We start from the raw sequence: 21,426 nt of genomic DNA on the forward strand, positions 1-21,426 counted from the left end.
TGGTGCCAACGTACAAACTGTATACGGGACCCAAATGATAGACCTATCGTCTGTGTGAACCTATAGGATCAATTCAATCTCTGGATCTTTGACAAGCCAGGCGAGGCTCCGCCACAACAAGCATATACTGTGCAGTAAGCACAACGGAAATCAGTGAAGCCACAGGAATCAAGGGCTTCCTCTGAAATTTGGCACCGACGCCTAGCACACATTCAACCGCGGACCGTAGCAAAGCTTGCCACTATGGTAGACGGCGTTGTTCTTGACGATAAAGGAGGAGCAAGCACAGAGCAAGAATCTCTATATCAGACCTGTAAGACAGGAAGTGCTCCGAGGCAGATTTCAAGACGACAAGTTGGACGTACCTTTGGACGTTTTGGAAGGGTGTATTTCGACCTAATTCAGCTGCAGCCAGCCTACAATAAGCACCGCTGGATATCCCACTTCTACCTAGAAGGACCGAGATTCCACTGGATCATGACTCACGAAGTGAAACCTGAATGTCAATTGGCCATCAACCAGTTTGTACAACTTACAAGAAATCAGTGGAAGCTGCCAATCAAGGCCTTCCACTACGACAATAAAGCAGCAGCTGGCAGAGCAGCGGAGTATAGTCTCACAAGCGATGGTATCCTGATATATCACTCCCCCCCAGGGCACTCAGAGATGAATGGGTATACTGAGAGATCAGGTGGAATGATTATCACCCGGATGCGTATACTCGCCCTCGAAGGGAACCTCCTAAAGGAGCTATGGCCGGAGTTCGCAAGCGCCGCTGTATGGTTATTAAATCGTACACCAACGTATATCGCCGCCGAGAATCGGTGGGTGGTACCATAGGAGGAAGTGAGGAAGGAAGTCGCACCACAGGCGCCGAGGATAAACCTATCAAATATTAGGTTATATAGAAGCTTGGCGTACTGCAGGATTGAGAAGCAAGTACAGTCCGATAAGATGAACCCACGTGCAGAGATTGGCTTCGTGGTGGGATACCTTACCTCGAATATCTGGAAGATCTGGTTCCCACATAGTGGGAAAGTGAGGCATATCAGGGATGCAGTTATTGACGAGACACGAAAATATACCCCTGATTATAAGAAATATCAGCCTATCCCACTACCAGCTATAACGGGACCACAGGAACTCACCGTTAAGGAGGTCGCATAGGTGATAAACCACCAAATTACTAGTCAAGAGGAGACTAGTACAATGGAAGAGAGGACTCAGGATCTACAGGAAGCACAGGAGCCTCAGCAAGTACAGCAGCAAGAGGAGGTTCCGCAACAAGCAGAGGTCCAAAAGATAACAGTCAACCAACGAGGGACTACCCCAGTCCAGGGGGTGGGTGATAGGTCATATTGGCCGACCCCAGACCCTCCACCACAAGCACTACCAGGTTCCTTTCCGATTGAACAGCCCCTACCACCACTACCAATCACCCCACCGCAGGAGCAAGAGAGGTATACTGGCTCTGGTCAGGGGGTGGATACCGAGGGAGATCAAAGGGACCAGATCCAGCAAGAAGAAGCGGATCTTGAAACCACTGAAGACGAACTAGAGAAGCAACTTCAGGCAGAGCTACTGGCTCCGAGAAGAGAGATAATCGGAGATATGGATACCAGCAATATACTCAGTGGTAGGCGTAGACGCTAAGTAAGGCAGGAAAAAGACTTCGCCTACGCGACAAGCACCACCTAAGAAGTGGAACCGCCGGCGCTACTCTATGCTTTTGCCGCTGGCTTATACGCTGAGAAACCAGACACTCGCCGCCACCGAGACGACCTCCCACCACCGCCAAAATACTGGAAGGATATGATGAACCACCCATTTCAGGAAGGTTTTCTCGCAGCGATGAGGAAGGAGATCAACTCCCTCTCTGAAAAGGGGACTTTTGAGGTCATTAAGAAACCAAGAGACCGAGGGAAGCAGATTCTCCCTCTTTTATAGGTGTTCTTATACAAATTTGACCAGGACGGGTACCTTTTGAAGCTTAAGGCCCGTATCTGTGTGCGCGGAGACCTTGAAACCATCTCTTACGAGGAAAAGAGAGCTGCTACGCTAGCAGCAAGGACAGCGAGGATGATTTTTGCCTTGGTTGCTGCCTTTGATCTTGACCTAAGACAGAGAGATGCTGTCACCGCGTTCCTAAACAGCAAGTTAGACCAAGAGACGTATACGCATATGCCTGAGGGATTTCAAAACCTAGGTAAATGCTGGAAGTTACGTCGCGCGCTATACGGTCTACGGATTTCACCACGACTTTGGCAGCAAGAAGCAGCAAGCGTGCTCCGCAAGCTAGGTCTACAGTAAGTGCTAGAAGACCTATGCGTTTTTATGGGAAAAGGACTACTGGTTTTCTTCTATGTAGATGATATCCTAATCGCCAGTCATACCAATGCAAAGGCGCAGGCACAGCAATTAGAGCGAGATCTCGAAGCACACTGGGAACTGACCGATCATGGAGAAGCAGTATGGTTCCTAAACATACGAATCATTCGAGACCGGCAATAAAAGAAGCTCTGGTTATGTCAAGATAGCTATGTGACAAGCATTGCTACCCGATATCACTTGACAGAAAGGGCACCAGTCTATACTCCACTACCGGTTGAGGAATTGACCCCTTTTCAGGGGGTAGCAACGCCAAAGGAAATCCTGCTATACCAGCAAAAGGTGGGCTCAGCAGGGTATGCCACCATTATCACTAGGCCCGACGCTGCAAAGGCGACCGCGAAGCTCGCGCAATTTCTCACGAACCCCGGTCCACAGCACCAGCAAGCAGCTGATCGAGTCATCACCTACCTCTACTCCACCCGGAACCTAGCGATTGAGTACGGAACAGCCAATACTGGGACCGACTCGGTGCAGTTTGCAAGTGACGCTTCGTATAGAGACCACCCGGATAGAAAAAGCTCAGCTGGGTATATCTATCAAGCATACGGCGGTCCAATTGACTGGAAAGTAAGCAAGCAACCCACAGTGACAACGTCAACCACAGAAGCAGAGCTACTCGGCCTATCGGAGGCAGGAAAGCAGCTCCAATGGTGGCGCCGATTGCTTCAAAACCTCGCCTTTACTCCGTCACACCACCTGACAATCGACTGTGATAACGAGAGGACTATCAGCTTATTGACAAGCGAGGACACAGCTTTTGAAACGAAGCTTCGATATGTCGATATTCACCACCATTGGCTCCGCCAGGAAGTCCAACAGGGTCGAATACGGGTGCGCTGGGTGCCTACAGCAAGCATGGTTGCTGATGGCCTCACCAAATTGCTCACTCGGCAAAAGCATGAGAGCTTCGTGCGACTGCTCAACATGGTTGATATAGGCCATCTTATAGACTAGGAATTACAAGATGATACAGCGATCTCAGCAAGCATACTGGGACCGCTGAGGGGGTGTGTCGGCGCAGATACACCAGGATACCGGAGGATTTATTAATCCTAAGTATGCAGTAATATTTCTTATGTAATCAGGACAGTATAAATTGCCAGGAAGTCAATACAGCAATACGGAGAGTTGAATACGATTGATTGGACCCATACATTTCCACCATACGGAGTAGTTGACATCAAACTGTGGCCTGAGGCATAAATCTGACATTTGATATTACATAAGCTCACGTCACTCCCGAGCTTTCACCTTGAAATACTGTTAACTGCGTGTGGAAATCGATTCGAGATGTCTCGCATCTCTCGCATCTATGATAATTAAATAGACTTGTCTTTTTTTGTATTTGTTCATGTTGATCTGTGGGCGGTCAAATCCACTATGGCTGTTCGTTTGTGCTAGACACTCGAAAGTGGAAGTCTCATGACCATTTCGATAACTTGAACATAGCTGGATTCTTTTTCCTCTTTGTGCATTCTCGCTGATCTTTATCTTTGCAACCTCGCGGCTCGTCTGCAATCATGCCTCAAGACATCCCAGGGTACTATTACGGTGAGTCGTGTTTTGATGTGTTTCTTCCGTTGTGCCGGGGTACGCGAGGGCAGTACGTAAAGACGCGTGCCGGTGTGTGCCAGTCATACACACAAGCTGTATCGTATTGCCTAGCCCATGAGCTACTGTTGTATCTACGCGTACAATGGCCAACTACCCCGCGACAATACCTCAACTCCTGTGTCCACTCATACTGATTGAGTATCACAGACGAGGCGAAAAAGAAGTACTTCAAGATTCAGGCCAACCATGTCGCACCTCCAAATGCACAATACTCACAGCAATCTGTGAAGCGAAAGCGGTCTGAGCTGACGGTCAGCAAGAGGGACTTATGTGCATTATTCCATTCGCTAATCAATCACAGGAACGTGAAAAAAAGGCAAGATTCAGACAACGTGAGAGTCAAGAGACGATCCAAAAGGCTGTGTCATTGAAACACCCGTTGATTAATATCCAAAGAGAGATTGGGGCTATTGAATCCTCCGGGGCCAGGCAAGAACAGCAGGCTCGCATTCAGGCCAGTCAACTACGCCGTGGGGAACTCCATCATTTCGAGCCATGGCCTAACTCGTACAGCATTCAACATGTCTTGCGCAACCCACGTTCTGGGACATTGATTGCCGGTGAGTTTCATTGGATTTTACTATCTCCAAATATGGCTGACATACATGACAAGGATCGGCTCGCGGATATGAATCATCTGTATCGTAAGTTGGCGGGCTTGTCTCTGTCGAATGTCAATTATTACTAACCAGAGAATAGGGTCTGTTTCCCTGACGTTGACGAGTCACAGTGGAGATATGATCACACCATGGAACGGGTGCTTTTCAAAGAGCCGTACTGGGTGAGTACATTCATCCCAGCATTTCTTCCTTCCATTGAACCTATATTCTAACACCCCTTCTAGATAGGTTCCATGTCTTTGAGCCACACAGGATACCTACTGTATGTCTCCATACAAATCATATTCGATAGGTTTCATTGCTAACAACTCCAGTGCAACAATGAACGAAGGACCACAAGGTGACTGCTTCCTTTCAGCCCATCTCCTCCCAGAGCCTGATGAAGGAGGCAACTATGTCTGGCCAACCTGTATGATTCCATTTGTATATCCTTCCCCTAGCACCACGCTTACCCAAATTTTTCAGTCTCTCATCCGATTCGGATTAGACCTCACTACCCGATGTCCTTCTGGTGCTCTGCAGCCCAGCCCACAGGATCAAATGCCCACTTCGCTATAGGAACCTCAGAAGGGCTCCATACTCTAGAGGGTTCCAGTAGCAATTGGAGCCTATCGAAGAAGCCATTCAAGGGTAATACTGTTTCCTCGAGTAGCAGAAGACGCTCTGAGCACAGCCCGAGCAAGACTAGTGTGCATGCAGTTGAATGGATGTCTCCGGACGTGATTGCGGCGGGACAGAAGAATTCCAAAATATTCCTTCACGACCTACGCAGTGGTGGCAGTGCTACACGCCTCCGACACAATGACGCCGTGATGGAAATCAAGCAGATAGATGAATACCGGCTCGTGGCAGCAGGACCTAGCTCAGTATGTAGTGCTGTCTGCTCCTTCGTCTTTTCTTCTCTATGCAACACGGCACGGGTGTTAGCTGACACTCACATCCACCTCAGCTACGAATGTACGACCTCCGTTTTGCGCCAGAGGCAGGTAGACATCATGACTTCTCGAAGCCCTATCTCGTTTTCCCTGGATTCACCTCACTTCCGTTCCCAACCTTCGACGTGAGCACCGAGCTCGGTCTGCTGGCTAATCGTATGTTTCCCTTGGACATCAGATTAAATCTGTTTTTAGTTCGTCCGATGCTAATATACACCTCGCTTTAGCCTCGCGGGACTGCAAAATCCAGATCTTCTCTCTTCAAACCGGACTGCAGGTCTCCTCGCCTCTCGCAGAGCATAAATATTCCTCACCACCTAGCTGTGTGCGATTCGAGTATGGGAATGATACTCCGGAGTGGCGAGGACCGCATGGACCAACTTTGTTGGTCGGCACGGATGATGTAGTTGAGCAGTGGACCTGGTAAGAAGGACATAATTCCGGCGCTGATTGTTTCTGTTTGTCATTTCAACTTCTTTGGTTAGGGGATTTTGCGCATGGTCTTCGGTGTTTCTTGGCGATTTGGTTTGAAGTGTTTTTTTTTCTGCGAGGTCGGCGTTCGGACGCAGCAGGTCTATTCATGCTGTAGGGTGAATGTTCTCTGTATGCAGGCATGCAAGCATGCATTGTGGTAGTTACACTGAATGATTAGTGACATCGAATCTCCAAAATATATACTGTACGTCGACTCCTATGTACACGTCGTAGAAATTGACTGTTCTAGCACGATAATCATGGGCGTTGTAGCACCGCCACAATCTACAATATATCCAGGCATTTTACTACCATACGGATATAGCAAACGATCAAGTAAATAATAACATGGGTATAATTGACCTGACCACAAGTAAAACCAGTATGCAATGCAGCCCTAGAGGGCCAACAATCCAGGAACTCCCGTTGAAAAATGCAAGAAGGAATCACCAGTACAAGGGCTAGCCAGCTCCGACAGTACTCCTCAAGTAAAGGTGAATCAGTCCAAACCACCAGCCAACCACTCACCAACTTCGACACCAATACCCTTAGCCAACTCGCCAACCCAGTCGCCGGAGACATTGACACACCACTTATCTCCTGCATCAGCAGTTGTATTCCCGCTGCTAGTCGCCATACCGTTATGGCTAGCAGCGGGGACGACAAGCCGCAGGCGTCGCAGCGTTGCCAGTTCGGCATAGATACGATCTGCAACGGCTGCAACTCGAAGTGGTGTTGCTGGGGGGTTCGGGTCGATCGCATGGTAGATGGCCAGGAGACGTTCTAGGGGGAAAGGACGAGCCGTGAGGATGGTAGACGGGCCAGCGATGCCTGCGCCACCTCCAATGGCTGACGTGGTGGCCGAGGAGGTCGCGAAGGCGGAGGAGAGGGTTGATTTTGTGATACGTGTTTTGGTTCGCTTTCCTTTCTTGTTGGGAGTTGAAGGGCAGTCGTTCGCGGCTTGCCTATCTTCTGCCTGGGCTTGGGAGAGGACTTTCAAACGCCGGCGGTGGTGGGCACGCTTGTTCCGGGCTGAAAGGGATGATGAGGAGAATTTGGAGAAGAAGATTGTGTCCAGTCGTTGAGGTGTGTGCGAGGCCAGATATGCGGATGTGAGGATCAGGGTCGAGAAATACGGCAGGGAAGGGAGAGCCGAAGGCAAAGCGGTTTTTGCCAGCGGGGTCCGTTTCGTAGTGGCAGGAGTCTCATCGGGTACAATGCGATGTACCAGCGCAGACTCGCCCTGGTGTCGGAAAATGGCTCTGTTTTTGACAAGCAGCCGGGTGAAATCCCACTCATTGTTTCCGCCTGGGGGCGTTTCGCCATTCACCACAGGCGCAACAAACCGAAACCACAATCTCTCACATATGGATCGGAAGTCCGGTATGGAACCTGCTGTTGGTCCAACCAATGAGTCGTAGACTGTAGATACAAAATATGGGTAAACACGTGAGGAGGTTTCATCGGGCAACCCATCCACGACCGGCGCATCCGAACTGAGAATGATGTGGATAGCCTCCCTGCGAGTATAGGGAGGGAAGCTAATGTGTGGAACCGCCGCACATTGGAGGAACAATGGCCGTGGGGTCGAGCTGACAACCAGAACAACACAGAGAGAAGGAATCTACAGATCATGGAGTTAGCCGCAACATTCTACACCCAGTAAAAGCTGTCCAAAGCCAGGACTTACGATCTCGCCTAGCCGTGCCAATGCTGACAGCAGAGTATGTGGTGCCTCTCTTTGCCTGTCTATCTCATCCAGCACCAGCACGAATTTGCCTGGGTCCTCAGCGGATCTCGCTGCCAGGCACTCCTCAAGCAAGACTGAAAGGCCACTGACGTGCTCGCATCTTCCCTTGCCAGATTTCTCCCATTCTTCCTTCTGGTCCAGTGCCTCCAGAGTATTCCATAGAATTTTTGTGAGGAGATGTCGTCCCGTGATACATTCCGAGCTTCTGACAATGGCATATGGCACTTCGAGGGTAGCGAGGACGGCTCGGAGGATAGTCGACTTGCAGGTCGCGGATATACCATGGACGACCAATGTTGGAGGACTAGGAACGTGAGGCTGTTCAAAGAGCATTAGAGGTCAGTCACTTTCTCCGAGGATGATTGACGAATGTAATAGATATTATCAGATAGTGAACTCACGCTTAAAAGACTGGCTAACTGCCGCATCTGAACATCACGACAAGGCCATTGTGTGCTCAATGAGCTGGCAACCTCTGTTGATAGCATGAGAGGCCCAGTCGGTTTATTTTGGGCCTTTGCAGGTTGGATTGGTGCAAGAAGCAAGTTGGGGCATATTGCTGGACCTCCGAAGGGCGGCTACTTTAGTACGCACGTGATCACGCGTCGCGCTTTAAATGCCGTGATAAAACTGAAGAAAGTACGAAAACAAAGCAAATAAGGAAACCTACGAGGGTTAGAAATGGATAAAATTGTATGAAAACTTAAATTCTTTGCTAAAATACATGCAAAAAGTGTGTGCAGGGTCATGCATGACAAAGACCTGGTCCAAAGACCAAATAGCACCCATCATCAATCCTGAGAAGCAGCAAGCTAGCCATGAAATAACCAAGGTCATCAATGGACACTGGCTCCAGGGCCTCAATATCCATGCTCGGCTCAACTCACGTGCAACAACGAACCAATGTGAATGAATGGGCACAACACAAAGCGCAGAAAAGCAAGGCGCAAAAGTACAACGATGATTGGGTAAAAATAAATGTGGAAAATCACAATGTGGAAGCGAAAAAGAAAAAAGAAAGGCAAAAACAAGCAAAAACATCCCAAACTGGACGAACCAGTCCTCAAATCAAGGCAATAGTATACCAGATTGTTCCAAGGAACGATCCAAACCCATCGCTGATATCCCCAAGATTTAGGCCAGGACCTAGACATGCAAAGCATTTGGGGGAGGGAAAAAAGGGGGGGGGAGTGGGGAAACAAGAAATACAAGATGTTGGGAAACAAAGGGAGCAGAGGAACCTAGTTCCAACGAAATCTGCATCATGCACGGGTCGCTTCATGAGAGGTATGCAGTATGCAACATGGGCCAAATGCAATGATCTTGGCACATTGCTTCAAAGGTGTATGCAGTAAAACGCAAGTGTGGTAAATCATAGGATAAATGATCATGGCATGTGCAGTTGATGTAGGCCCAGTTCGATGACAGTGTAAAAAGCAACCATAAAATCGTGAAAAGAAAAAAAAAAAAGAGTTCGTCGCATCGTCTCACTATGGGTACACTGGGGTTGTGAAAGACAAGCACTGATGTGGGTGTCCCAGACCCAATCAGAAGTAGTTCTGGATTTGCTGCGATCCAAGCTTCACGGACAGCTGAGAGGACAGCTGAGAGGTAGGGGCAGTGTAAACAGACGAGGTGTCACTTTGCCCCGAAGGAGTGTTGGAGACAGAGCTTTGGGAGGACTGGGGTACATAGGTCTGGTTGCTGTATCCACCAGATGAGCTCGAAGACTGAGTGCCAGGTTGGTGGTAGCTGAATGGCTTCTGCAGCAAGGTCTTGGGGATCTGTGCACTGGCACTCATCTCATTAGGGGTAACCTGCCCGCTGGTAGGAGCGCTGCTACCGTTGCTGCGGCTGTTGGTATCCGCGGCCATGATCTTACCAGCAATACGACGGCCATGAGGAGTCTGACGGATAGACGGAAGAATAGGACGAACAGCCTCCACAATGCGGTTGCGAGTTTCGAGATCACAGAAGTCCATAGCCGTCTGAACAACATAGTTTGCAAATGAATCACGTAGCATCTTTTCGAGCTCATTGCCCATGAGGAATTCTTCAATCATCTCACGCTTCATGTAATTATCAGCAGTCCGAAGGCACTTCTCGATCACATTGGAGCTGAACTTTTGCTTGGACAGCTGAGGAATATTGCCTCCAAAGGTAGCACACAGCGGGTTGGTGAAACTAGGCTCCGCAAGGTCCAGAATGTATTGCACAACATAATTTCCGAAGGGATCCTGGACCAAAGCGAACGAGTGCGAGGTAATCTGCGAAATCAAACGAGCCTTCTGATGACCCGAAGCATGATCAATGCAACGCTGAAGGACACAACATCCATGGCGATGAGTGCCAACAACTACACAATTGCCTCCGACAGCCTCGTAAATGAACTCAGCATCCTCGGGAGTGAGGCGGTTGAGGCATTTCTGAATAACGTGATTACCATTCAGATCCTGCACCAGTTCAACGACATGATACTGCAACGCATTGATGACTGTTTGGGTCTGCTGGGAGGTCGAGATGAATTCAATCATCTTCTGCAGTGCGCGAGTTCCATGCTGATTCAGGGCAATCTTAACCAGCTCGGGGGCAGCATTATCAATCAAAGCAGTCCGTTGTTCGTCGTTGGAGTATTCTAGCAACTTCTGGCAAAGATAATTGCCAAACGGATCTGTTCAAGGAGAAAGGTTAGTACTGACAATGGAGTTAAATAGTAGAAGGTACATGTTTCATACCAGTCATGAGTTCAATAACATGCATGTACGTCTCACTGAAAATCAGCTGCACGTGCTCCGGATTACGCTCCTCCAACTTGCGCTGCAAGTATCGGCAACCATGCTGGTCCTTGCACAGGCTGTACAACTCGCCCTTGTAATGCTCCAAGGGGTAGTTCCCGAAACGGGTAAGCTGGGTCGCATCGTTCTCCTGGCGACGCTGAGCCATACTGCCTCGGGCTGCGGGCTCATTAAAGCGGAACCCAGGACCATAGCCGGCATAGGCATTGTTGTAAGCAGATGCTCCTCCGAAGTTTTGCATGTGACCATTAATCGGAGCTGTTTGGCCAACATAGGGCTGGATTCCGTAATTGAAGGCAGGAACCGCAGGGACTTGGAATGGCAAACCCATTTGAACAACCGAACTAGGAACATGGGTAGCAGATGCAGCCGAACTGAGCTGAGGCCCGAAGGGTGGAGCGCTCGCGTGCAGAGTTGATTGATTACCATAGAACTCGGACTCATCGAACTCGTTCTTGACCTGATTATTCACACCGGCCTGAGGAATCCGTCCCATGCTTGCATTGTGATGATGCATGTGCTCATTGTGAGTCTTGGGTGGAGTAATAGCGTTTCCAGCTCCATTGCCCTTAATAGTAGGCAGATCGTTAGTTGAGTATGACGACTGCAGGGCATTGGGTCGGCTCGAGGAAACATGGGTTGATGTGTCATCGTGGTGGTCATCGTGGAAGGAGATCTGACTTCCCATAGAGCGACGAGCATTGTGGCGTGATGTATGGACAGGGTTGCCGTGATCTTCGTTATTCTGGCTTCCCACCTGATCCAAGCGCCCAAAGTTGTGAATGTTCTGCGGCATGCTCTGGTGAGACGACCGGTGCCGACTGTGATTGGCATAATTGTCAGAGTTGGGGGCACGAGGGTTCGCGAGATCATGAGCATCAGGGTTCGCCGATAACTAAGCAAATAATTAGGATTTGGGATTGTTTGCGCTTCGATGACGGAAAACTTACCATGTTGGAGTCACCACGACGGGACAGGGTTGGGAATTTATCATCAGGCTCGGTTAACTTGATGTAACTCTTGATGTCAGGAGTCGAAAGGCGTTCTAGCTCCCTGAGATGGCTATGAGGCTTGTCTTCATCACTAGGGAAAAGATACTTGGGAACGTTGAAGCTGTCAAGGCGGGTTCCATTCAAACCGGAGATACTGGACCGATGAGACTGGCCATTCGGATTGCCGGAGGGGAGCGAGTATCGATGAGCAACGCTAGATAGATATTAGTTAGGCTGTCGATGCCAGAACTCGAGAAATGGGGCTTCAACTCACGACGGGCCCGATCGGAAGGGAGAAGTAGGATCAGCAAGGAAGTCGTCCTTCTCGGAGTTTCGGCGCGAGCCGGGAACAGAGTGTCCAGCAAATCGGTCAATTGACGGCTGAGAGGGCTGGGGGGCAGCCTGGGGCGAAGTCAAGGTTGAAGGAGCGAAAGCATTGAAGAAGCCGGGCGAAGAGGTCACACTCGAGGTGGAGAAACGAGCGGGGCGGCTAAAGGCACTCGACACAGTAGTATCACGGTACTCAGGCGGGGTGGTGGGCTCGCTGACTGGGCCAGAGATGCCAGCCTGCGCCAAGTCCCGAGCGAGCTGGTCCATCTCCAGTTTCTCACGAGCGTGCTGAAGATCCAGGATTTTCATATCCTCTTCGAAACGGCGTTTCTGTTCACGCATGTACTCGATGTGTTGTCTCTTTTTCTCAAACTGCTGAAGACGTCAGATATGATTCTCAGAATGATATGGTCAAGCAAAAGAGTCAGGGAAGTTTGGGAAAGATATCAGTTTGAACAAAGTGAGAGAAAAGTGTAAGTCTCAACAACTCAATCGACAAAACTCATCAGAGATGCACAAGAGATGGCTGGAAAGACACTTAAAAAGACACAAAAAAAGACAGATATCTTCTTAGACCCCGAGCACGATCACTTTCATGAGGAAACACAAACCGAACGCAGGATTTTAAGTCGGGGAAACAACGTAATGTAACGCAAAATAAACGGCAAATGGAGCAGAGCGACACAGGTAGTGAACTTCGGATCCGGAGATATGAAACAATTGCTCAAATTATGAGGAAGGAAATAAAAGAAGAAACAGGGGGCAGAAGTGCTGAGCTTTAGTTTTTATACCAACCCGAACCAGATTGCAGCCTAGCAGGCAAGAATGGATTTGAAGTCTGAATAGGCTCAGAATGGACAGGGTTGAAGCACCAATAGGTGTCAACGTCGTCAATCACTTCGACGAGTGTGCCTGACCGATGAAACGGAAAATAGAACCAATGGATAGAAAACAATAGGACAATTGGATAAAAGAAATAAGAACGATCAATGGTGATGGATGAATGGTGATGGATGAATGGTGATGGATGAGGTGACGAATGAATGGCGATGGATGAATGATGACAGTCTTGTCAACTTGAAGCTTCACACAGAGTGATATGCTGGGAACTGGCGGAACTTCAAAAGATCTCCATATGATTTCAAAGAATATTGCAGCCCGGCATCCAAGACGACACCAATTCATCCAACTCCACTCATCGCCAACCCAAATCCAACGGAGACGCGACAGGTGCGTGGTTTCAATGCAGAGGGATATTTGCTAACTCAAAAAAAAAGAAATATGAATCTTACCGAAGACAACAAATCCAATGGATCTTGCATCTGGCCAGAACCAGAACCGGAGCTCGAGCCAGATCCCGAGCTTGGATTCAGATAATTCCATGACGAGAACTTGCTTGAATCGGTGGTAAACCGACGTTGCAAGTTCGCTCGAACATCACCAGCCGGGCGAGACGAGAACCCCGATCCAAAGTTCGAATGACCCGGGGAAAGAGAAGTGTACCCAGGGAACGCAGACTCCGAGGGCGGGGATCGTGGGGATGGGAATCGCAGCTCGTCGAGGCGTTCACTCAGCCCATGCTTGAAGGCCATCATGGGGCAGCGCAGCTGAATTGTTCAACTACGCACCAAAAACGACGTCCGGTCAGCAAATATAGGGATTTGTTGACGCCAAAAACGGATTTTTAGGAGAGCTTCTCCGGGGAAGCAATTACGACCAGCCCCGATGTTGTGGCGCCAGGACCTCCGGTGGCCGGGGAATATCCGAATGGGAAGAAAGGGTGGGCTGGCGGTGTGTTGTCGTCGGCGTTTCAAGCAAGGGGAAATCGAGAGAGGGGCTGAGGGGCCAGGCGGAGACGATCTGCGCTCGCAAAAAATGGCTTAACTCACACAATGAACGCCTCGAGAGGTGTCAAATCTGGTCGAGGGGAGAAGTGCTATATGATTTCAAGTTGCGCAAGTCATCTATGGGCAATTTTGACAGCAAATATCGTGTGTACCTGACGGTGCGGAGATCAGCAGGGAGTTGCAGAGTGGGATAAAGCTCCCTCTTACCGCTCCGACTTAGCGAACACCGAGAGATCAAGGCGCGGGCGAAAAGAGCGTGTCGCGCGGGGAAATACAACCTAACAATGACCCAAACGAACGATACAAAACTGTTGTACAAAATGGAGTTCCAGAGGGAGAAAAAGGGAAGAGGAAGAGGGGAAGAGAAAATGGCTGGGGGAGTCCAGATCAGAGAGCGGGGAGATCCTTTTTCAGGAAATGACTGTGCCCTCTTTTTTTTTTTTTTTTTTTTTTTTTCGCTATTTGTTTCTGCTTTTTTTGGGCCTATTTTGTTTTTATTTAGTTAAGCGGCAATGATCTTTTGATCTGATATTCTTGGGGTTATATAATATTCGTTGCTTCCACGCTTCGGGTGAGGCGCCAAAAAACAATACACGTTCCATATACTTTACTTTTTATATGTACTTCTCTACTATAGTATATTACCGACACAACTTGACGACCACAGCAGATGATCGGCCAGCAGTTACTCGGAAATTGATCGGGTTCTATTGATTGGAGAGCCTCCGTTGTCTGTACGACTTGAGCACTTTTATCCCGGGAAGAGCCCGGGGTAATCGATGGGCTATAGGTCCTGCTAGGTCCTGAAGATGCTACGAATGGTCAATTCCATGATCGACTGGGGACAACCTGGGCTATACACGAGAGAACCCATTGTGCTAGGACTCCGGTAAGGGGGAGCTTTCAATGCGCTGGTCAACAGAGCGTGGCAGCTGCAGGTGCATCTGGCCCCCCTCGTAGCAGCCACTTGTGGAGACCAAAGTGACCAAAGTGCCCGAAGATATGACAACTGATCCCCCTCTAGGGTGGTTAGGCGCCTGTACCTGAATCCTAGAAATCTTAGATATGCGTATTCCATGTTGAAAGAGAGAAAGAGATATATACATTAGAGAGAATTACTCCGTACTCCGTATAAAGATTATATATCCCAATATCAAACCAATAATTGCAATAAAAAATAGTTCCATGGAATATTTTCTTTTCTTTGTTCTAGTTCCACGGGTCTGTACCAGTAGCTTTCTCTCATCAATTTTGTCCCTATAGCCCTAGAATCTTCTCCCCATATCACATTCTTTTATACTTCTGGAATTTCCCATACCTTATCTATTTTCAACTTTTCCCACCATCTGGGCCCTCTAACGTCAGGACAAGCGGTGTAAGTGCCACCAAGTGCTGATCCGCGTCGCTTGGAGCCCCTGATCCACCGAATGACAAGCATACCAATAGAGCGGGGATCCTCTGAACCCCAGTCATCCTTATTATTTTATTCACACATCGGAGATCGTCAATCATGGGCCACTTTTTTTTCCCCTCTATATATCGATTTGTACTACAATCTGATTAGAATTCTGATATATTATAATTTTCGATCTAAGCTGAGTACTCACTACGGTCTGTGCTGATTTTCAACCCAGGAAGTCCGCGGGTCCCCAAGTGATAGTACGGAGTACATCGGTACATTGAACCCCGATTGTGCACTAGTGTATCATCTACCTATAAAGTACGGAGTACGGAGTACTTCGTACATAGCTATGATCGCACTAATACCAATAATAATTCTAGACATAATGGGACTCAAAACCCACTTATTGACGCCCAAATTGAACCAATTTTAATTACTTTCTTTCATGCCCAACGCCTGACTTACGCCTCGGAAATTGACTGGCTGCCTCAGTTTTAAAATCACGAATCATAATCCAAGGTCATTCGTAAAATGGACTTACTAGAATCGCTATGATTATGCTCCCCCAAAACCTACGTTGGCAAATAATACCTGAAACTCCCTAGTATTAGTCTCCACCCCTTCAACCAACCCCTGCAAAAAACCGTACAATAGGCCTTCTGGATTATTGATAACGGACATACCCTAGTCGATAATGATTGCTAATGCTTTCGGTTGAATTTTCTCCTCGGAGGATACTGTATATATCGAATGGCAAAGATGACTGTCTTACCAACCACGTGTAGGTGGCATTGCATACTTTCTAAATTCCTATTGCTACAGCGATCAATGCCATATTCAAGTACGGAGTAGTGTGACTGATACACAAGGACCATTCATTGTGCTGTATCCCTGCATTCGATCGGAGATAGGGAAATCCTTCTGGAAAAATGCAATCTTGTGTAGTCTGTGTCCATATAGTACTCCATAAAGGGTGGCAATTTCAAAAGTTGCGGTCAAGCCTATTTCGCCACAGACAGGATAACATCCCTGGAGAAAATCGTACATGAAGGACCGAGTGTCACCGATATTCGATAAATCATATGCCACACAAGCCGTGCCGCTATGGTTACTAATAATAATCTTATTCTGTGGACGGAAGCCTTGTGCTTGGTATATGCGGTGGAAGCCCTCTTTTGCTCGTTGTCTTATACGTGACCGCTTCTTTACTACCTAACGTTGTTCTTTATACAAATTACACTATTGTCGATCGTCTTCCTCGAACAGAACCAAGTCAACTCTGATCAATACTTCGTCCGTGCAGACAAAAACGTCCGGGGCTGGCCTGCATGTGCAAAGACCCACTAAATGTACTACCATGTCAATGGACAAATCCTTGACAACCTGTCAAGGTCTCGTAAATCCAACCCTGTACGGAGTGCTCTATACATTCTGAAAAGTTGACATGATGATAAACCATTCTTCAGATCAGCCTGCATTTGGTGATTAGCCCAAAATCTACTTCTTCGTCTATTCTTTTGAGACTCCTACTGCCTCGGAGTTAAGGCTAGTATACTCCGATCCTTCGGTCTTGCCCTATTACTTGAGAATACAATGCGATGGATTTGACTATAAATTCGGATCATCTGAGTATGCGATAACTAAGAGAGTACTTAGGAATATTTATCTCCTTTATTATAGTATCTTTATTTTCGATTTTCATTCTGGAATGATGTACTAGCGTCGGCTCGAAATATATATCACGACGGTCAACCTTTTTCCGTGCCCTGTTACTACACAACCCCTCTCCCCCCAGAAATGTTGTTGCATCTCTATCAAAAAGGTACACACAAGAGAGCTCCGAATCTTACTTCGATCAAACCAACAAACAAGTCATGAATTCCAATGACTATCCCTACTTATCTATAGAAAGGTTATCTATACGGTCAAGGTATATTGTACATCGTGGAGCAATAAGTCCAGCATATCTACTCCGTGCTATTACTCCCATTCCTGATGGTACTTCTATAGCTAATAATTATCCTTCTAGTTATAAGACTGAGACGAAATCTCTTCTAAAAAAAATCGTTGAAAACGAAATTGAAAAAGAACATGCTAAAAAATACATCGGCTGCTATCTTGCATATAACGTCTATGATAACATCTTGAGCCAGATAAATCAGATTTCTATAGTCTTATATTGCCAAGGACAGAGGCTGTATACGCGGCCAACTACGGAGTACTCTTTTCTTTAATATCAAGTATGAAGCTCGATTGATGCCTCAGGCAACTATCAGCTCCCGCGGCTTATTAAGCTATCTCCAAATTACTCAAATCTCTCCCCTCCATGAGAATCCCTCTTGCGAGCTTCTCTTTGGACAACTGCGCAGTTTGATTGGGATATTTTTTTTAGATCGATCTCTCTGCACCTCAGCTGTCTAATCAAAATGCCCCCGCGCAGGAGGCCACAGCCCTCTGCGGCCAGTCGAGCGCGACGTCCTTCAGAGGTAACAAAACTTTTTTCCAGTCGCAAGTCCCATACTTCTGATAATTATACTGACTGCTATGCTACTTGACTAGGCCGGAAACCAATCGGCGACTGACCCCACAAAAAGCAAGCGCTCGTCCCAGTCGAACCCAGTTCCTGAGTCTCACCAGCATTCCGCACCCAGAAAGGTTGAACCGGCTTCGAATTTCAAGGCTAGAGATCCATTCGATGCGCTTTTGGAACCATTTTACTACAATAAGGGACTTACAGACCCGATTGATACGGCCAGAGACAAATGGAATCTGCTGCCAGCCTTCCTCAAGGTCAAAGGGCTGGTGAAGCAGCACCTTGACTCCTATAACTACTTCGTGGAAGTGCAAATGAAGAAGATTGTCGAGTCAAGCTCCACAATTCGAAGTGATGTGGATCACAACTTCTACATCAAGTTTACCGATATCTACGTTGCCTCGCCTCGACGAGCTGACGAGCAAGGTGATGGTGGAATTGATTTCGAATCCACAATCACACCGCAAGAGTGCAGGCTACGAGACACTACATACGCTGCACCCATTCTCGTTGACTTTGAATATGTCCGTGGCCGGCAAAGGGTTATCCGACGAGCGGTCCCCATCGGAAGAATTCCGATCATGCTCCGCAGTTCTAAGTGTGTGCTGTCGAATAAAACGCCTGCTCAGATGAGCGTCCTCAATGAATGTCCTCTTGACCCCGGTGGTTACTTTGTCGTCAACGGAACAGAAAAGGTCATTCTTGTCCAAGAACAATTGAGCAAAAACAGAATTATTGTCGAAACCGACCCAAAGAAAGATATCGTCCAGGCCTCGGTTACCAGGTATGTCCATGTCCGAACTGTTCTGTTCTGCCATCACTAACATCTACAGTTCCTCCAACGAGCGCAAATCCAAGAGTTACATTGTCTCGAAAAAAGGTAGACTCTATGTCAAGCACAACGTGCTCAATGAAGACATTCCGATCGTCATTTTGCTCAAAGCTATGGGCATCCACACCGACAAGGAAATGATGCAAATGGTTACTGGTGACGATAGTCTGTATCAAGATGATTTCGCCATAAATTTCGAAGAGGCCATCAACGTCGAGGTTTACACCCAACAACAAGCCCTTGAGTGGATCGGTTGTCGCATCAAGATCAACCGCAAACAAGCCGCTTATCGCAAGACTCACGTACAAGAGGCAGTTGAGGCCATTGCGTCTGTCATTATTTCTCATATTGAGGTCAAAGATATGAACTTCCGGCCCAAGGCTATCTACGTTGCTCACATGGCTCGTCGCGTTTTGATGGCAAAGAGCGACCCAGCCCTAGTGGATGACCGTGATTATCTTGGAAATAAGCGGTTGGAGCTGGCAGGTCAAATGTTAGCCCTTCTTTTTGAAGATCTGTTCAAGAAGTTCTGTTTTGATATCAAGATGAACATCGACAAAGTCCTGAACAAACGCAATCGGGCCGAGCAATTTGATGCTTGGACTATCGTGACTATGCATGGAAATCATATCACTCAGGGTATGAACCGAGCCATCTCAACAGGAAACTGGAGCCTGAAGCGTTTCCGCATGGAGCGTGCCGGTGTAACTCACGTTCTCAGCCGATTGAGTTACATTGCCGCTCTCGGTATGATGACCCGTATTAGCAGTCAGTTCGAAAAGACCCGTAAGGTCAGTGGTCCTCGTGCATTGCAACCGTCCCAGTTCGGAATGCTGTGCCCTGCAGATACCCCCGAAGGTGAGGCCTGTGGTCTGGTCAAGAACTTGGCCCTCATGACACATATCACGACCAACGATGAAGAAGGACCGGTGCGAAACTTGATGTTCATGCTCGGCATCGAAGACATATCGAGCGTTGGTGGACAGCAGCTCTATGCTCGGGGTGCTTACACAATTTCTATCAACGGTACACCGACTGGTTTGACCAGACGTCCTAAGTCCTTCCTCAATGCTTTCCGAAGACTGCGCCGCATGGGCCGGGTTTCAGAATTTGTCAGCATTTACATCAATCATCACCAGCGAGCCGTGCATGTCGCGACCGACGATGGACGAATCTGCAGACCGCTTATCGTCGTGGAGAACGGCAAATCTCTTGTCAATGCTCACCACCTCGAGCAGCTGCGTGATGGAAAAATGGAGTTCGACGACTTCCTTGCGCAAGGGCTCGTTGAATATCTTGATGTGAACGAGGAGAACGACTCCTACATCGCCATCTACGAGAAGGATATCACAAATACTCACACCCATCTTGAGATTGAACCATTCACAGTCCTTGGAGCTGTTGCTGGCCTGATCCCCTATCCTCACCACAACCAGTCCCCGCGTAATACCTACCAATGTGCCATGGGTAAGCAAGCCATTGGCGCCATTGCTTCCAATCAGTTCCAGAGAATTGATTCTGTTCTTTACCTCATGGTCTACCCACAAAAGCCAATGGTTAAATCACGAACAATTGAGCTGACAAAGTACGATCAACTACCTGCGGGTCAGAACGCGACTGTTGCCGTGATGAGTTATTCTGGCTACGATATTGAGGATGCTCTGGTCCTGAACAAGGGATCTGTGGACCGTGGCTTTGGACGTTGCCAAGTCTTCCGCAAGTTTGTCACGACGCTGAAGAGTTACCCCAACGGAGCCAAGGATTCCCTCAGAGCACCAACATACGAGAATGGCGTTCCAATCCGCAAGCATGCGCTTCTCGAGTCCGATGGCCTGGCTGCAGTCGGCGAAATGGTCAATAGCGGCGAAAGTTACATCAACAAGGTCACGCCTAGGGTACAGAATTCCATGGGATTCACCGGCTCCGACGTTGGTGGTGGAGATGTTATCGATGCATCCATGACCTATAAGCTGGCGGATCCTTCCTACATTGATAAGGTCTTGGTATCTGCCACTGAAGGCGAGACCCAACTCATTAAGGTTCTGACCCGCCAAACCCGTCGCCCCGAGGTCGGCGATAAGTTCTCTTCTCGCCACGGACAGAAGGGTGTTGTTGGAATTATTGCAGACCAGGCGGACATGCCCTTCTCTGACCAAGGCATCAATCCTGACATCATCATGAACCCCCACGGTTTCCCCTCTCGAATGACAGTCGGAAAGATGCTGGAGCTGGTTGCTGGTAAAGCAGGTGTTCTGAACGGCCACCACGGCTACGGTACCTGTTTCGGCGGCAGTCCCGTCGAAGAAATGTCCCAGATCCTGATCGAGAAAGGTTTCAGTTATGGTGGCAAGGACTACCTCACTTCCGGTATCACTGGCGAGGCTCTGCCGTTCTACGTCTTTACTGGTCCCATTTACTACCAGAAACTGAAGCACATGGTTCAAGATAAGATGCACTCACGTGCCAAGGGTCCCACTGCTACTCTCACCCGCCAGCCCACAGAGGGTCGTTCGCGTAACGGAGGTTTGCGTCTCGGTGAAATGGAACGTGATTGTTTGATTGCGTACGGTACTAGTCAGCTTCTGCTGGAGCGTCTGATGATTTCGTCTGATCGTCACGAGGTGGATGTCTGCGAACAGTGTGGTTTCATGGGCTACTTGAACTGGTGCCCTGGATGCAAGTCGTCTCGTTCCGTTGTGAAGATGGTTATTCCCTATGCTGCCAAACTTCTCATTCAAGAACTGATGAGTATGAACGTTACGGCTCGTCTGAAGCTTGATGATGAGTTCCCTGAGATGAAGGGCCGTTAAGCTCTGGACTTGGCTTTGGGGTCGCTTGGAGTTTGGGATATCAAAATGGGACATGTGCATACTTGGTCTTACGAATGAATGGCATAGCGCGGCGATTTAAT

At 48.3% G+C, this 21,426-nt stretch overlaps 5 protein-coding genes across 5 annotated transcripts; 2 read left to right on the plus strand and 3 right to left on the minus strand.

Annotated features, from left to right (window-relative positions):
• Positions 1–3,911: 3,911 nt before the first annotated feature.
• N7479_003768 (uncharacterized protein) lies at positions 3,912–5,987 on the plus strand (the record flags this gene model as incomplete). Its single annotated transcript, XM_057251465.1, has 10 exons — positions 3,912–3,942; positions 4,153–4,256; positions 4,307–4,565; positions 4,619–4,649; positions 4,705–4,786; positions 4,850–4,887; positions 4,940–5,034; positions 5,091–5,491; positions 5,575–5,716; positions 5,788–5,987. The coding sequence occupies 10 exons, from the start codon at positions 3,912–3,914 to the stop codon at positions 5,985–5,987; spliced, it is 1,383 nt and encodes a 460-aa protein (XP_057110790.1).
• Positions 5,988–6,533: 546 nt separating this feature from the next.
• N7479_003769 (origin of replication complex subunit 5 family protein) lies at positions 6,534–8,272 on the minus strand (the record flags this gene model as incomplete). Its single annotated transcript, XM_057251466.1, has 3 exons — positions 6,534–7,658; positions 7,725–8,102; positions 8,186–8,272. 3 exons carry the CDS (start codon positions 8,270–8,272, stop codon positions 6,534–6,536), a joined length of 1,590 nt encoding a protein of 529 aa, XP_057110791.1.
• Positions 8,273–9,331: 1,059 nt separating this feature from the next.
• On the minus strand, positions 9,332–13,493 carry N7479_003770 (uncharacterized protein; the record flags this gene model as incomplete). The annotated part of the gene is made up of 5 exons (XM_057251467.1): positions 9,332–10,455; positions 10,520–11,474; positions 11,530–11,785; positions 11,846–12,276; positions 13,194–13,493. The coding sequence occupies 5 exons, from the start codon at positions 13,491–13,493 to the stop codon at positions 9,332–9,334; spliced, it is 3,066 nt and encodes a 1,021-aa protein (XP_057110792.1).
• A 293-nt stretch (positions 13,494–13,786) lies between these two features.
• N7479_003771 (uncharacterized protein) lies at positions 13,787–14,178 on the minus strand (the record flags this gene model as incomplete). Its single annotated transcript, XM_057251468.1, has 2 exons — positions 13,787–13,818; positions 13,956–14,178. Coding segments are annotated over 2 exons (255 nt in total), but the record flags the coding sequence as incomplete, so codon positions are not given.
• A 3,398-nt stretch (positions 14,179–17,576) lies between these two features.
• N7479_003772 (DNA-directed RNA polymerase III core subunit RET1) lies at positions 17,577–21,325 on the plus strand (the record flags this gene model as incomplete). The annotated part of the gene is made up of 3 exons (XM_057251469.1): positions 17,577–17,636; positions 17,710–18,467; positions 18,517–21,325. 3 exons carry the CDS (start codon positions 17,577–17,579, stop codon positions 21,323–21,325), a joined length of 3,627 nt encoding a protein of 1,208 aa, XP_057110794.1.
• Between the last annotated feature and the right edge of the window lie 101 nt (positions 21,326–21,426).

This window comes from Penicillium vulpinum (assembly GCF_028829585.1).
Source record: "Penicillium vulpinum strain IBT 29486 chromosome Unknown utg000002l_segment0_segment0, whole genome shotgun sequence".
NCBI classification, from domain to species: domain Eukaryota; kingdom Fungi; phylum Ascomycota; class Eurotiomycetes; order Eurotiales; family Aspergillaceae; genus Penicillium; species Penicillium vulpinum.